This window comes from Cryptomeria japonica, chromosome 8 (genome assembly GCF_030272615.1).
Source record: "Cryptomeria japonica chromosome 8, Sugi_1.0, whole genome shotgun sequence".
NCBI classification, from domain to species: Eukaryota; Viridiplantae; Streptophyta; class Pinopsida; order Cupressales; family Cupressaceae; genus Cryptomeria; species Cryptomeria japonica.
In genome coordinates, this window is record NC_081412.1 from 30,207,430 (window position 1) to 30,224,485 (window position 17,056).

A 17,056-nucleotide genomic window follows, 5' to 3' on the forward strand; every position below is an offset into this window, starting at 1 on the left:
CTAAAACACTTGTGATAGAAGATTATATCTTTAAATTTAAGAAATTTATTTTTATCATGATATCATTGTTTTAAAAATTTAGATGCTATCTATAATTTTTTTTTAATTTAATATAATAAGCAAAAAAGAGTTTATGAATTGATACTAAAATAATATCCAAGATAAACTTGTTTAAGAAATTAAAAAAATTAAATCGTATGGAAAAATATAAATATTAAAAAATGGTGTTATATAAAATCTTTCAAAATACAAATATTAAAAAAATTAAATATGGAAAAATGTTTGCCATACAAATATTTTAAAACATAAGTATTGACAAATCTTCCCATAAAAATATAAATATTACAAATTATTGCTATCAAAAATCTCTTAAAATCTAAATAATGAAAAACTTCTCCATCGAGTTGACTATTTGATATATTATTTATCAGCTTGAAAATTGTATTTTAAAACTGCAAATTAAAGCAGACGTGGAAGAACGCTCCACCAGCGGCAACAGTCAACTTTCAATGGCATTCTTCAGTCGATAGTCTTTAGATCTCAACTACAGAGCTGCATCGATTTAAGATTTTACTGAATTGAAAAAACAAGAACAGATTTGGTTCGCTTCCAAAAATTGAACTCAGAAGCAGAGTAGCAGATAGATCGCAATGGCAAGGGAAGCGGAACAAGTACAAGTAGTAGAAGAATTGGAAGGTTCAGTAGATGCCATGGCCTTTCCGCTCCTAGCTCAGGGTCACATTATTCCCTTCATGTGCCTCTGCGAGCTCCTCGCATCAAAAAATCTCAATGTCGTTTTTCTCACAACCCCCCTCAATGCAAAGCGCCTCAGAGCAAAACAAAACCCAATTTCTTCATCACGCGTTCGCATCATGGCATTCCTCTGCCTTCCATGGCGACTCTGCCAGCAGGCGCGGAAAACACAGACCAATTGCTGCACCCGCAATTTTTTACTCTGTTCGCCGCAATGGAACAAATGGAGCCCTCTTTCACAGAACTGGTCATCCGACTGAGACCAAAGTGCTTAATTGCTGATTTCTGCCCTCTTTTTTTGCCCGCTGTCGCCGACCAGTAGAAAATTCCAGTCTTTTTCTATGCCACCATGGGCACCTACGGGTTGAGTATGATGCAGGCCATCGTAAATAACATGCCTCTGGTTATTCCGGCGGACGGCCCGCCGCCGGTGCTTCTTCCGGGTCTTCCCAAACCGGTTTTGTTCCACGACTAGGATATTGTTCATCCTTACAGAGGGGCGGGCCGGATTGGGAAACCCTACGATTTGTTTTCCAGTTTTTTTGAGCATATTAGGCGTAGTCAGAGCGTGATAATGAACACATTTGAGGAAATGGAGGGTGAGTTTGTGGATCATGTGCAGAGCTCATTTGGGGTTCCCGTGTGGAGTATTGGCCCTGTTTTAAGCAGTCCGTCGGGGGATTTTGAGGAGGGAGGTGTTAAGGACTGGTTGGATCATCGGGATGTCGGGTCAGTGGTTTATATTAACTTTGGCAGCGAGATTTCGCTTTCTGGGGAGCAGATTAAGGTGGTTGCGGAGGGTTTGGAGGCGAGCGGGCAGTGTTTTTTGTGGGCGGTGAAGAATCCTCCCGGGGGTGAAGGGTTACAGATTGCTGTTCTTCAGCAAGGATTTCGAGAGCGCGCGGCGGACCGCGGTCTAGTGGTCACGGGTTGGGCTCCCCAACAGGTAGAGTAGAAAATTTATTTCTTAAATTAGTTGCAAAACCAAACCATAACGTTTAAACTTCTGGAGTGGGGTTAATTTTTAATTTTATGCAAAGCACGGGTAAGTAAACCAATGTTGAGAGGTGTAAGGTGCGTTGATCAAGTATGTAAATCTTGATCAAGAATAGCAATTCAACTGTGGACTCCTATATTGGGGTTTCCTGTATCAAATTCGAATTTCACTGGACGGTAACCTAAAAATTAACACTGTAAAATTTAAATGCGAAATCTGTATATATTACCTAGCGTTCCTCTGTAGGATCTTCTACCTATTTTGCTCAGGAAATGTTTTGAAAAACATTTGGGAGCTTTTATTATAGTTACGGTACTGCCAAAAACAATATTTTGATTGAGGTACAACAATTTTCAATATCAAACTTGTATTAAAAATAGATTGCCAGTTGACGAAAAGCTTTCCTGACTAAGTGCATTGATCCGATGAAAAAAACCCAAAAGAACCGATTACTCGTTAGTCTTTGTAACCCTAAATTGGCAGATCATGAAAGGATAAAAGGGAGGATTACCAAATAAGAGGATGGCATATAGAAGTATCGGGGTGCCCACCATAGATTGGCTAAATGATTATGAATTTAATCTGTTAGAAAGCATTCTATTTAAACATTACAATTCTATTTACACATTACCTTTATAAGTTAATGTTTTCATGTAAAATTTTAATCAGAAAAAAAAAATAGAATCTTTTTCCAAAAAAAATTGAACAGAACTGCTAATAGTCAAACAGTTAGATAGCCATTTTAGATCTCATGAAGATGGAAGATTATAATGGCAGCTGACAATAATATGATTCGGCTCTATGTCAGTCCGGCTCTATCTTCACGAGGAATGAGCAATGGGACATGCACAACCCCTATAGATGGTAGGACGCCTGAGAGCTACCCACTGCTTTTGGGACTGAATGGATATAAAACTGGATAGGGGAATAACATTTCCATCTGTAATATCTATTTCAAATCAACAATATAAACTTTTCTTACTAGTTATATTGTGAAAATCTGAATTAAATTATAGACCTTTCTATATAACTCTTTCTTTCCGACCTTATTGGCCCATCAGGACAGTTTTTTAATTTCTCAGAATAATCATTGGGGATATTCCTGCCATCGAGAAATTATTCCTCCCTTTCACATCCCGCCTTATTTATTCAAGGCACTTTATCCTGGAAACTTATTTGAAATAAATTTCTTAGGCAATTAAATTGTGCAATCTGTTTTTATGGTGGACACTTAGCTACCCTGTTTTAACTCTTGTGGCCCTCATGCATCATTGCCGAAACACTTGCCATGCATTGACCATCTCCCAAAAAGGGTTTAACTCGATCTTGAATTGAAAATTTTCCGAAAAATATCTGCCATTTATTAGTTTCTCGAAAGCAGTGGTCAAAATGAATAACCGAGAAAAATTTCTCAATTAACTCTTGGCAGAGAAATTGTGCTCTTGAGCAGCAGATAGAGGTGATTGCAGCGGGTATGGAGGTAGTCACAAGTGATGAGTGGATGGTCTTGATGTTTTTCTACCTGTCTTTTCTTGGCTTTTCAACTCCTTCACCCTTCCACATTTTACATTCTTGTGACTCCTCATTTCAATGTTAAGCTTGATGAAAATTTTATGAATTTTGCTGTAAAAATAAAAAAAGCTGAGTCCTTTTTTTTTCCCTGTATGTAGCCAAACTTGATAAACCACACAAATTATGTTGGCTGTGTGTGTTTAATTTCGTAAAGATTTATATTACTCTGCTTTGATGTCTCTTTGTATAAAATTACTCTATAGTTTATACACAGCTGTAACTATGACGTGTTTAAGTGCTGTAAGTATGGACATAAGATGATATGTGGTTTGTGGGGGAAGTTTTACTTGCATACCAAGTCCCAGGGATTTTCACTCTATATATTTATCCATGTCTGTGTTTCAAGTGCAAGATGCTGAACTCAATATGGTGTATGTCTCTTATAAAACAGGCTATTTTAAGTCATCCTTCAACTGGGGGCTTCCTGAGCCACTGTGGGTGGAACTCTACGCTAGAGAGTATCAGTAATGGAATACCTATCTTGGCCTGGCCATTTCAGCACGATCAGCCCTTTGTTAAGAAGCTACTGGTTGAAGAGCTACGAGTGGCTGAGGAGGTTAAGAGGGAGGCTGTGGGAAATGGTGTTTTTACCGTAACAAGTGCAGAGATAGAGAGGGGGGTGAAATTAATAATTGAAGGGAAGGAAGGCAGAGACATGAGAAGAAGGGCATGTGATTTGAAAGATGCAGCAATACAGGCAGTAGGAGAGGGTGGAAGTTCCTTCACTAATCTACAGAAATTTGTATCCTTAATCCACAACATTCCAATCAAATGAACCCGATTTCCATGTTAAAGTCAAACGTTAATTAACAAGTTGGGATGCAATACTGAATATCATCTCCATGATTGCAAATCCACTGCATCAGTAACTGATGCAAATCTAGTTGAAACTAATAGAAATGGTTACGAAAGGCTGATTATGAGGCAGAACCTGTATTAAGAAAAAGAGAATGACTTCAAGGTTCTGGCTGATTATTTGGCAGAACCATTTAATATTATGAGAGAGATGAAGAAAAGAGAATGACTTTTGAACAACTTTCAATCAACCATTTTATGCCAACAATCCAAAAATGATACATGTCCATTGGGAGAGAGAAGAAGAGATAAAATTCTAGATTATGGCTAAATTTTGGTATCATAATGCAAGATAATATAAATAATGGGCAACAGAACTTAAAGTAGGAAGACATGTAAATGAAAATTTCTAAGACTTAAAGTAGGAAGACATGTAAATGAAAATTGCTAGACTATGACCATATGACCATATATTTAATGATAACATTAGAAAAATTGAAAGAATCTATTAGAGTGAGAATATCATAGGTAACACATACATTATTTTAGAATTTTAGTTTACTCATGACTTAGGAGATTCTATAAGAGAAAATTTATTCATAAATGAATTCTATCTTCTTTATCTTCTTTACTTATTTCATGCATTGAGTGATTCCATTTCATAATAATGCAAAAGAGAAAATATAGTTTAGTAAACAAAAATTTGGTGGATTGTATTATTTGGGCCACAGTTATGCTAGTGATGCAAATTAATTCTACCTAATTTCAAAATATAACTTGCTTAATGTTCTCATAAATGACCTCATGTATTACCTTACTATACGCTAAAAATGCCAAACTTAATGAATGCCATCATCATTGACGCGCGCACACACACACACATTGAAAAACCACAATGACAAAATAAGCTTATAATACTTACTTTCAGTCTTCTTATGTTAAAGAGAATTATACATTTCCTTTGAAAAACAATATTTCTTATTTTCAAAGTACAACTATCATAATTAAACAAAATATAAACACCATAAATAAATTTCTTCAACCCATTCAATTAAGGGAGAGGATCAAATAATTGTGCACTAAGTCATGATTTGTTACTTTTTGGTTCTAAAGTATACATTTCATTCAATTATGATATTCATTATCAACACTAACAACTTTAAAGTCACAAGTATTTTTTATAATGTTGGTAAAAATATTAGACATTAAATCAACAAATGCTATCCCAACTATTGAAACAAACTCAACTAGTGAAACCTACTCAAGTCTTGAAGTTCTTCAACCTATTCAATTAGGGGAAAGGATCAAATAATTGAGCACCTTACCTCCACACTTCTCAAAATCTTACGTGAAATTTTCAAATCACTTCCAGGTTTTTACAGCAGCTTACTTGGCAAGTCCCCTACTTATAACTAAGGTTTCAAGGCCACGTCATCAAATATGATGCCACATCAAAATGTTTTTTTGTTGAAGTGTGGGGAAAGTCTCAAAAAAAGTGATACTAGTAATTGTGCACTAAGTCCTGATTTGTTGCTTTTTGGATCTAAACTATATATTTCATTCTATGACGTACTCATCATCAACACTAACAACTTTAAAGTCACAAGTATTTGTATAATATTGATAAAAATATTAAACATTAAATCAACAGATACTTTCCCAACTATTAAAACAAACTCAACTGATGAAACCTGCTCCATCCATCTTTGAAAAAGTAAAAATAAAAAATAAAAAATTGTTGACTTTAATATATTAAGTAAACGTGACCATTCAAGTACGTCACGCATGATTTACGGTCTTGACAGAAGAAGAAAACGTCTGACACACAGAACGAAAACAAAAAGAATTAATATAATTTGATTTGAAGTACTGACCATATCAGGCCACATGCTGGATAGCCAATGCCAGAAATTTCCGTGCCATATAATTCATCTTACCTATATACTGCATGTTTGATACCTCTGTATATCGGTCTGTCAAGTCTCAAACGAGACTGTCAGAGATGACTAGGTAGGGTAAGTAAAGCAGAAATAAATGATGAACGAATGTCCAACTTTAATCTCCTCCACGACATCAAAAAGTCTGGGGATCAAGAATCATAATGCCACGTATTGGACCGAATTCATTAATCAATTGAAAATAAAGAATTCCTTTGCATTCTGATCTTTCAATTATCAAATGTGCAGTCTGGGAGCTGGATCGACAATTGGGAATCACAAAACAGGGTTTGAAGGATTTGTAAATTGTAATGGAAGAAGTAACAGCAGACGCCCTGGCCTTTCCTCTCCTAGCGCAGGGTCATATCATTCCATTTATGCGCCTCTGTGAGCTTCTCTCCTCTAAAAATCTCAACGTCGTCTTTCTCACTAGCCCCCTCAATGCAAATCGACTCAGGGCAAATAAGAACCATTCATCATCTGTTCGGGTAATGGACATTCCTCTGCCGCCTGTCCCAGGCCTGCCTTCCGGCGCTGAAAACACAGACCAACTCACGCCCTCCCAATTCAAAACCCTCTTCGCTGCGATGGAACAAATGGAACCCTCTTTCAGAGAGCTAGTCGCCCGCTTGAAGCCAAAGTGCTTCATTGCCGATTTCAGTCCCCTTTTTCTGCCTGCCGTGGCGGATGAATTGAAAATACCCGTCTTTTACTACGCGACCACGGGCGCTTACAGTCTGTCAATAATGAAAACCCTAATCGAAACCCTACCTTTGCCGTCAGATCAAACAGGCGCGTTTCCCCTTCAGGATCTGCCAAAATCGATTTCGTTAAAAAACTCGGATCTTCTTCCTCCTTATCGCGGGGCGGGCCGCACTCCCTTTCCCCACGGTTTTCTCTCCACGGTATTCGAGCGGCTAGGGCTCTGCGGCGGGCTTGTGATAAACACATTTGAGGAGATGGAGGGCGAGTTTCTGGATCATTTGAAGAACATTTTTAGGGTTTCTGTGTGGAGCGTTGGCCCGATTTTGAATCGCCCGTCTGGCGGTTTGGGGGAAACCACTGTGGAAGAGTGGTTGGATTGTAGGTCATCCGGATCAGTGCTCTATGTTAACTTTGGCAGCGAAATCGCACTTCCGCTGCAACAGATCCATGAGGTTGCTGCAGGGTTAGAGGCAAGCGGGCACTGTTTCTTGTGGTCAGTGAAGAAACCAGTGGGTATGGTGGATGTTCAGGAGGAAAGTTTTGATCTTTTTCCACCTGGCTTTCAAGAGCGCACAGCTGACCGAGGGCTGCTGATCTTCGGTTGGGCTCCACAACAGGTAGACATTTTTCATATCTCAGGATTCTGCAGTTTATGGTCATCCACTTCTTGTTTTCACAAAATTTTGATTATAAAATAATCACTACAAGACAATTAGCAGGTTAACAAGATTCCAAATTTTCTGTGCTCTGCAATTTTAAAGCCCTTTGTTTTCATTTCAGGAGCTTGTGTAAGCCCTTGTTCATCGTTTCAGATTATCTTCTACTTGGCTTATGTGGCTTAAGGAATTTATCATCTTGATTTGCATAGCAAATATAAGAACCTTTCTTTTTTCATCCTTTACTCATACAACAGTTTGGTGCTTGTCAATGCTACAGGCCATTTTGAGCCATCCTTCAATAGGTGGGTTTTTAAGCCACTGTGGGTGGAATTCTACTTTAGAGAGTATTAGTAATGGAGTCCCCATTCTAGCCTGGCCGTTTCAACATGACCAGCCCTTTGTGAAGAAGCTTCTGGTGGAGGAACTGTGCAATGCAGAGGAGATTAAGAGGGATGCTGCAGAAAATGGAGTTTTTGTTGTGAAAAGTGCAGAAGTGGAGAGGGCTGTGAAATTAATAATGGAAGAAGATAAGGGAAAAGATATGAGGACTAGGGCAGGCAAACTGAAAACAGCAGCACTACGGGCTGTAGGAGAAGGTGGAAGTTCGATTTCCAATCTAGAGAGTTTTGCATCTCTGATCCAAAACATTCGTTCCAAGTAATCCTTCTTATGGATTCACACAGGTAAACACAGATAGTGGCTATGAGTTATTCTTACAACTGATAAGATGTGCCCGAAATAAGGGGAATCATGTTTTTTTTGAGACCTAACAATACACCACATTAACCAGGCATTCTAAGCTATTCTTGAACATTATATGGTTAAATAACTCATTCGAAAGTAAGTTAAGTTTTAATTAAGAAAAATAAAATAATTATTTTCGCTATGTTAGAGAGGCTATTATATTTACATATAATTATTATTATTTTTGCTTTTGTTTGTAATTTCACATTTTAAAATAAAAAAATTAATAATAAATAAAATAGATAATATGGACATGTTTCTATTTATAACATTTGAATTTGATTTGTTTGTAAGTGTATAAAGCAGAAATTGAATTTGATTTATTTTTAATTTTCACTATATGAACATGTTTAACATGTTTCCATTTAAAAGATTTTATTATTTCATATTAAATTTGATTCAAATATAATCATTGCAAATTTGCAAACATGATTTTAATAATTTTAGCCTTTTAAGGGGATGGCCCTCAAATATAATCATTGCAAATCTCAAATATAATCATTGCAAATTTGCAAACATGATTTTAATAATTTTAGCCTTTTAAGGGGATGGCCCTGCAATGCAACGGTGGTTGCAAGGTAGTGTTTCACATTACTTCATCGGTTAGAATCCCACCCGAACCTTAGTATTTGCAGGAGGTCGTAGGTCTCATGGCAGATTTGCAAAGCTCGAGGCTGACAGGTATACGAGATGGAGACGGACTAACCAGACACTTGGTGGAAGAAAATGAGAGTTGTACGGCCAGTGCCACGGTGTTGACACTAGCTGGGGCGTCAACGGAATGTTTGGACCTGTAGACTGGTGCAAGTAGGTGGACAGTCCAAGGGGAGGCTTTTCCCAACAGTGGTAAATGACAGCCCAAATGTAGCTACGAAGGCAGCTCACCGCAGTGAGAACGCAGGGGTGTGTTGGAGAGATAAGGTGTTCACGGTGGTGGAGAGATAAGGAGTCCACGTCATTGGAGCGAGGAGATAAATGGAGTGATGAGGAGATAGGCAATAAGGTGTGCATGGAGTGGTAAGGAGAGATGATATAGTGTGGAGAAAGAAAATAGATAGGATGGCACATGGAGATATAAGGGCGTTAATGCAAAACATAAATGGAGGATGAGGCCCCTCAAAAAATGTGAGTTCACTCGTTCATAGATCCAATAAAAAACAATTTGGCTTTTTTTTTTATTGATAAAAAAAAATTAAAAAAGAGTCTTAATATTAATTAAAAAAATATAATAATAACCTAATATCAATTAAAATATAATAATAGAATAATTTTTTAATGAAATAATGAACAAATACAAATTTGTATCATTTAAAGGATAAGAGTTTTTTTTCTCATATCCAATTAGAAATGACAATGCCTTCCACTACCTCTTTTTATCTACAAAATATGAAATGCAAAATTTAGGATAAGTATAATGGCTTCAAATTCAACTTACAAGTCTCCATGGTTTTTTAACAAATGATTACTGCATATTGAGAAAATCATGACCTAGTCTTGTGCGACTGTAACATTTTTTTGCAAATTGTAGTTGGTATATTGTATCTCAAATCTTTTTTGAAAGTGCGAAGATGGCTATTGGATACTCTATACTCTCTGCATGTTTTCCTCTTATGACAAATCTCATATGGTCTTTGTTTGGTTAATTTTGTTAATAATTGTGAATCTATCATTTTCTATCGATTTTGTGGTTAACTCTTGGTCTTTGGGTGGCGATCGGATGCAATTCGAAACTGAGGAACCCATTAAAGCATGAAGCCTTTATGTGTAGTAGGCTAGACATAATACTTTAAACTGTAATTCTTCAAAGAATTTGAGGATGGTGAAGGTTGTTTTGATATGAGATGGATTATGGAACTAAAGTTCGTTGTATTCATAAGCCATGATAATGTAAGAATTTGAAGATAATTTAAAAGAGATGGTAAAGAATAGCCTCTCAATATGTGTTGGTGTTGGAAATAAGCCACACCCAAACCGACGATGGACTGGTCCAAGAGGGGCCAGTAGCTCAGTGGTAGAGCACTCCAACAACGTATGGAAGGTCATAGGTTCAAGTCCTAGTTGGTCCATGTCTCAACAATATGTCTTAATAATATCTTCAAATTTTATTGTTTGTTGCAAGAGAGGTTATTGGGCCAACTTATTCCTATGTGTAGATGTCTACAAATTTGCAAGTGTGTTGATAAGTGACTACCAAAGTAATGCTAATACATTTTCTTTCCTAAATTCATTTTTAATTGTAAGGCATGAAACCAGAGCATAGTTCTAAAAATGACAAGAGTAACAATTTTATGGTTAAAATTAATTCTAAATAATTTTTAATAATGAATTTACAAAATGTTAAATATTTTTAAAATTGATCTCTCTCAATGTAGATTACATAATTTTAAAAAAATATAAGTATGCTAGTTTTTTATATAATGAAATGTAAAATTATTATTAATAGTTTCATCATTAAAGTTATTAATTTTAAAATATAAAAGATCTAAGAGTTTTTTTTATCTCACTAATCAAAATCTCTAGACTCATTTAACTCAAATAGGTCTAAACTTTAAAGACTAGCACTTGCATTAGAAGGAGGTACAAGGATTACATGAGGCTACAAATAATGAAGATGGCCATGGCTATGTAATTGATGATGTAGAATTAAAGAAACCAATCCTAGCAAATGATTGTACCCATATGCAATCAACATTCAATTTCAAATAAACAAATGAGACAAGAACTATGTAAATGAATAAAATAAAGGTTACATATCCCTAAAAAAATGAAGAGTTTGCATGTTAGAAACTACCAATAGTCATAATGAGATATAATGTCAAAAGAAGTGAAAGGTTAATGCATGCAAAATATATAAAAGACCGCAATAGTCCCTATATGGTGCAAGAGCACCCTAGGTCTATTAGGTCCAAGATTTCAATGTTAGCATTTTGGTTTTGTTTGAGGTTCTTTATGTAATAAGATCTTTTGTGACCATTTTGGGTTGATTGGAGTTTAGGTTGGGTTCTTAGGTGGTAAGGAATGCAAAAATGTACAAGTTGCACAATGTTGTCATAAAGTGACATGATGATGTTCTTGGTAGTTGTAATTTTGAAATTGGTTGAGGACCATTGGAAATGGTTTGTAAACATTTAAAAATCCCTGTAATGGCGATCCAAGGGGTTGGAAGAAAGTATGGAGGTTGAAACATTCAATGAAATCACTATTTTTTTGCAAATTTGAACGTGTTTTTGTTGATCTTTTATGTTGCACATGTTTGTACAGATTCCTACTGACCTTCAAGTGATTGGGAATGCAACTCCTTGAGTCTAGTTTATGTTGCAATTGGTTTCATTCAAATCCATTAAGCCTTGGAGGAGATATAAACATTTATTTCTAGGTAGGTCAAAAACCCTACTTGAGGTATCCAAAGACAAAGGAAAATGCGTAGAACACCATTCCATTGGTAAAAACTCCTAAAAATTGGTGGAATGGTTTGTACAAATATTCTCTTCAATATGCCAAGTTGCAAGAACAAGGAATAAGGTTTGCACATGTAAAATGATGCTCTAGGTTTGATATCCTTATGTGTCGAGCTGTAAACCATTGATAAGAAGTCCTAATTTGCATTGTACCAAACAAGGGTGGTTTGGGACTATTGTGAGATGTTGAAGGCCCGAGTGTATGAACCCTACCTAGACCAAGAAATTTCTTGAATACCCTCTTGGAGTCTTTTGAAGACAAGAAACCAAGGTTGCCTATAAGCCTAAATGCCCATTAAGCCTAATTCCAACCGAGACAACCAAATTTTGACCCAATCATTACAAAGTAACCCTACCTCATTTTCAGATATGTGTTGTAAGAGCCAAAAGGGTATTTGAAAATGTGATTACATTCTAGTTATACAATCTTCTCTAGAAGTTATGGAGGAACAAACCTAGTTGAAGGACTACAAGGAATAAGGGTGACTTGTGAAGGAAGTCCATTGTGTGATGACTTCTAGGACCTTCCAAGTAGTTGTTTGAGACATTGAGACTATTTCTACCCCTTCTCTACATCACTATATAATGATTGTAGTGAAAATATAATTTCTTATAATTTATAAGTGTTATATGATAAGACATGATCCATAAATGTTATAATGATTCCCCAAATCCTTACCATGGGCTCTACCCTCAAACCATTGTTAGGGGGATAATCCTCCCAAGCCCTGCAAGAGGGCCCCTACCACGTTGCACTCCCTTGTTAATTTATTTTGGGGGGGGGGTGGGGGGGAATATGGTTGACAAAGTCACCAAAATTTAAGTCCAATAGCACGATCAATCGCCACATACCAACAAAATACTCAAAGGTGATTAAGGCCCTTAATCGATCATGGAACCAAAATTCAATGACCAAGACAATATCTTTTTTTTGGATTGTTGTTGTCTCACTTGGTTCTTCTTCATATGACTTAAATATAGGTTTGAATTTTGATTTTTATATACCTATTGGACCACTTGTTGATTATTATATTCCCATATGATTAGTATTATATTTTCTAGTATTTTTTTTTAGTTGAGCTCTATGGACTTTTTAACTCCATATCATATCACAAATTTTGCAATTTTGTAATAATGTTTCTATATCTCAAAATATTATAGGTGGTCTACCACCTTTTATTTGAAGAAAAAACTTTAACAATTCATTTAAATAAATAATGTAAGTTAAATATTTCACCTATAATAATTTATTTAAAATAATTAAGGTTATATTATTCAACATTTAATTCACCACAAGCCAATAAAGTTGTTAACAAGTGTTTATTTATTTGTGATCATTCAATTATGTATATGCACATTGTATATATAAATTAATATTAAATATAATTTATTTTTAACTCAAATTATTCATGTACATTGCAACAAAAGCCCAATAAAGTTATTCAACTTTTCAATACATTGAGCACTTCACAATTACTTGTTGGTACTTGTCTGAATTCTGAAGACTTTGTGTATGAATTTGATTATGTCATAACTTTGACCTAGAATAGAACCTATGTCGTTGATTTGTGATCTTCCAATGGGTGTAAATGTAAATCTATTTAAAGCTATCAAGTAGCTTAATAATTATCATTTACATTTAATATTTTTGCCAGCCACATTTTAAATTTTCAAATACTTGCCAACTCATTTGTTGAATAATTAGATTTTAGTTTTTTAAATACAAGTTTAATTCACCAACATTTTTTCTTTTTTTATACAAGCATCACCAAAGTCATTAATCTATTTTTTTTTAATGCAACTACAATTTGCCAATATTTTATACAATTCTATAGTGATTTAAAAAAACGCCAATGAAGTTTAAAAAAATAAAAAATTAAATTTGCCAATAGAAAATATTTTTTCAAATAATGAAAGATTCATAAAGATTTTACTTCTTTTTCTAGGGGGATTTCTTAAAGTTGTCCCTAAATATTTTTAATATTTTGAGAGAGAAAAAAAAGTAGTGAGAACCATTCATCTTGCCACATAAACCAAAATCTAATAATCTATAGATATGAAGGGAGTTACCTTAACAATTTTTGAGAGTGATAAAGGCCCACAAACAATTTTTAGTTTTAAATCAATAAGAAAAAGGATTTTACAACTTTTAAGAAATGATGAACATGTTCATGCGCAAATATACTTCATAGATATTTTATTGGATCCTTGTCTATCATGCTCACATTCCAAGATACATTATTTTTTCATGTCTAATTAAGGTTCTTGTCCAATACATTTATATTTTGTTAGCGGGTAAGTGCACAAAGATGGTGGTCAAAAAGGGGGGTATAAGTGGACACTTTTTTTCTGAAATCAGGTGAACCTGAACTTAGAGGCAAAATTTGAAAGTCATCCACTCAAGATATGAAGATAATCAAACAACAAATATTGTAGTACTCTGAATTTAGTTTCCAAACTACTAAACTTTTTCAAAATTGGATAAGATTAAGGGGGTCAAATCCTTCACACACGAAAAACTGACCCTATTTTTTTCTGAAAAACATAACATAGTGTCTGACGTGCGCATCAAAAAAAGTCATAGTTAGATTTAGTATTTTGACAAATCCTTTAGCAGAAAGATAGTTAAGAGTGAGCACTAGAAGATGTGTATTTTTTTGTAATTTTTTGTTAAGTACTTTTTTTTAATGATTTTTCCAATCGAGCACATCCTGAAAATTTGGTACATGTTCGTGTGCGAAGCATAAGTTGCACTAAACAAATCGAAAATACAATTTTTTTTCTTTAAATTGTAAATAATCAAGTGCACTACAATAATATATAAAGTTTTTTAAATTTGGATATGTATATCAAAAGTTATTCAAAAAATGGTGCACCTATGTCTGTGAGAACTATGGAGACACTAGTAAAAGAAATTCAATAATAATATGTTATTGTTGTTCAAATTGAAAAAAAATTATATGGTTAGAAAGCTCAGAAGATGGGTGAAAATATGGTGGCAATTTTAGAAATACCCACTTTATGAAGTGTAAACCTGATGATGACAAAGTCAATAAACCAAGTTGATAAAATAAATCACATCAAAAATGAGAGAAATGGAGGGAAATCAAACCTCCAATCTATAGCTTTGTCATCCAGGCCTATTTCCAAGCCTAAAAAGTCAAAAGTGCGTACGGGGTCTGTATGGTTTAAAAAGCACGTATGGGGTATTTATAGTGTAAGAAGAGCGTACGCGCTATTGTATAATATGATATTCTATGTATAATATGTGTATATTCATATAATATATGTAATATATAATATGTGTATAATATGACATTGTATATATAATATGTTTATATACATATAATATATTAAACATATATATACACATGTAAGTGTATCGTCTCTCCCTCTCAAACGCATACAAGGTGTCTCTCTCTCTCACTCTCTCTCTCTCCCTCCTTCTCCCTTCCTCCATACCCCATCTCTCTTTCTCTTCTTCTCTCCCTCCATACCCCATTGCAACTGTGTCTGCACTTCTATAGAAGTAAGTGAATTTATTTCTTATCTGCAACTTCCTCTTTGATTTTTATCATGTATTCTCTCCCTCCCTCTACCTCTCCCTTCCCCCATGTTCTTCCCCTCTCTTCCCCTCTCCCCTTCATCCTCCCCTCTCACTCTCTCTCCTCTCTCATCTCTCTCCTTCCTCTCATCACTCTCTCTCTCTCTCTCTCTACCTTCCCTCCCCTCTCTTCTCTCCCTCTCTCCCTCCCTCTACCTCTCCCTTCCCCCCCCATGTTATCTCCCTCTCCTCTCTCTCTCTCCCTCTCTCTCTCTCCCTCTCTCTCTCATCTCCCCTCTCTCCTCTCTCTCTCTCTCTCTCTCTCTCTCTCTCTCTCTCTCTCTCTCCCCTCTTCTCTCCCTTCCCCCCATGTTCTCTCCCTCTCTCTCCCTCTCCCCTCTCCTCTCCCTCTCCCACCCTCTCTCTCTCTCTCTCTCATCTCTCTCTTCTCTCTCTCTCTCTCTCTCTCTCTCTCCTCTCTCTCTCTCTCTCTCCCCTCTCCCACCCCCCTCTTCCTCTCCCTCCTCCTCTCCCTCCACCTTCCCCCCATGTTCTCTCCCTCTCCCTCTCTCTCCCTCTCTCTCCCTCTCCTCTCCCTCTCTCTCCCTCTCCCCTCTCCTCTCCCTCTCTCCCTCTCTTTCCCTCTCCCACCCCCCCTCTCTCTCTCTCTCTCTCTCTCTCTCTCTCCTCTCTCTCTCTCTCTCTCTCTCTCTCCCTCCTCCCTCTCCCTCTCCTCTCTCCTCTCCCTCTCTCCCTCTCTCCCTCTCTCTCCCTTCCCTCCCCCCTCTTCTCTCCCTCTACCTCTCCCTTCCCCCCATGTTCTCTCCTTCTCTCCCTCCTCTCTCCCTCTCCTCTCCCTCTCTCTCCCTCTCCCCTCTCTCCCTCTCTCTCCCTCTCCCCTCTCCTCTCCTTCTCTCTCCCTTTCCCCCCTCTTCTCTCCCTCTCTCCCTCTCCCTTCCTCCATACCCCTTCCATAACTTTTTTAAGGCTTATTAGCACGTACGCAGTACTTTTTACTCATAAGCATGTACGCGGTACTTATTACTCATAAGCCGAGAATACCGTTGGGCTTCCCAACATTTTATGGCCTAGCAACGCATACGCGGTTTATAGACATAGTTTTAGTTGCCCAGAGCCTCAACGACCTCAAAAAAAGTTTTGAGGTCGTTGAAGGCCCCATTGGAACTGTGTCTGCACTTCTATCACTGTTGTATACATAAAAGTAAGGGAGTTTTTTTATTTTTTGCATGATTTCAAATGATTGAATTATTGTTTTTATTAGTTTTTTGTTTTTGCATGGTTTCAAATGATTAAATTGTGATTGTTTAATAGTTTGATTCCAAAAAATAGTGATAAGATGCATACTTATGGTTATTTATTTATTTTTGAACTTTTCTTTACATATTATATGTAATATGATTCTATTTAGGTCAACCGATCTCAACCATGGGAAAGAACAAGCGAGGAACGATGGAACAACGAGAGGATCAAAAGGAAAGACAAAGGCAACATATGAAGAAATTGCGTGACATAAAAACAATGGGAGAAGAAGGTATGTCAACCTCAACATCTCAATTTGATTTACCAAAGAAATATAATGCACCTAATGCAATTGAAGAAGAAACATTTGATAATTTACCGTTTGAACCTAATGCAATTGAAGAAGAAACATTTGATAATTTACCGTTTGAACCTAATGCAATTGAAGAAGATACCGCATTGAATAATCAATTAAATGATGAACATATTACACCTTCTCTACTTGATGAATTGAATGTACATAATGCACCGATGTTAACACCTCCTAGAATCATTCGTAGGAAACCAAAGTATCTAATTAACATTGGTGAGAATATATTGAAGTCAATGCCCAATAAAATGAATGAACAAAC

General features: G+C 36.2%; 2 protein-coding genes across 2 annotated transcripts; both read left to right on the forward strand.

Moving 5' to 3' along the window:
• Positions 1–471: 471 nt before the first annotated feature.
• On the forward strand, positions 472–5,815 carry LOC131857386 (anthocyanidin 5,3-O-glucosyltransferase-like). The gene is made up of 2 exons (XM_059209894.1): positions 472–1,699; positions 3,714–5,815. The coding sequence occupies exons 1-2, from the start codon at positions 1,328–1,330 to the stop codon at positions 4,095–4,097; spliced, it is 756 nt and encodes a 251-aa protein (XP_059065877.1). The 5' UTR covers positions 472–1,327; the 3' UTR covers positions 4,098–5,815.
• A 260-nt stretch (positions 5,816–6,075) lies between these two features.
• LOC131034611 (scopoletin glucosyltransferase) lies at positions 6,076–8,304 on the forward strand. The gene is made up of 2 exons (XM_057966148.2): positions 6,076–7,376; positions 7,696–8,304. The coding sequence occupies exons 1-2, from the start codon at positions 6,366–6,368 to the stop codon at positions 8,077–8,079; spliced, it is 1,395 nt and encodes a 464-aa protein (XP_057822131.1). The 5' UTR covers positions 6,076–6,365; the 3' UTR covers positions 8,080–8,304.
• Positions 8,305–17,056: the final 8,752 nt, after the last annotated feature.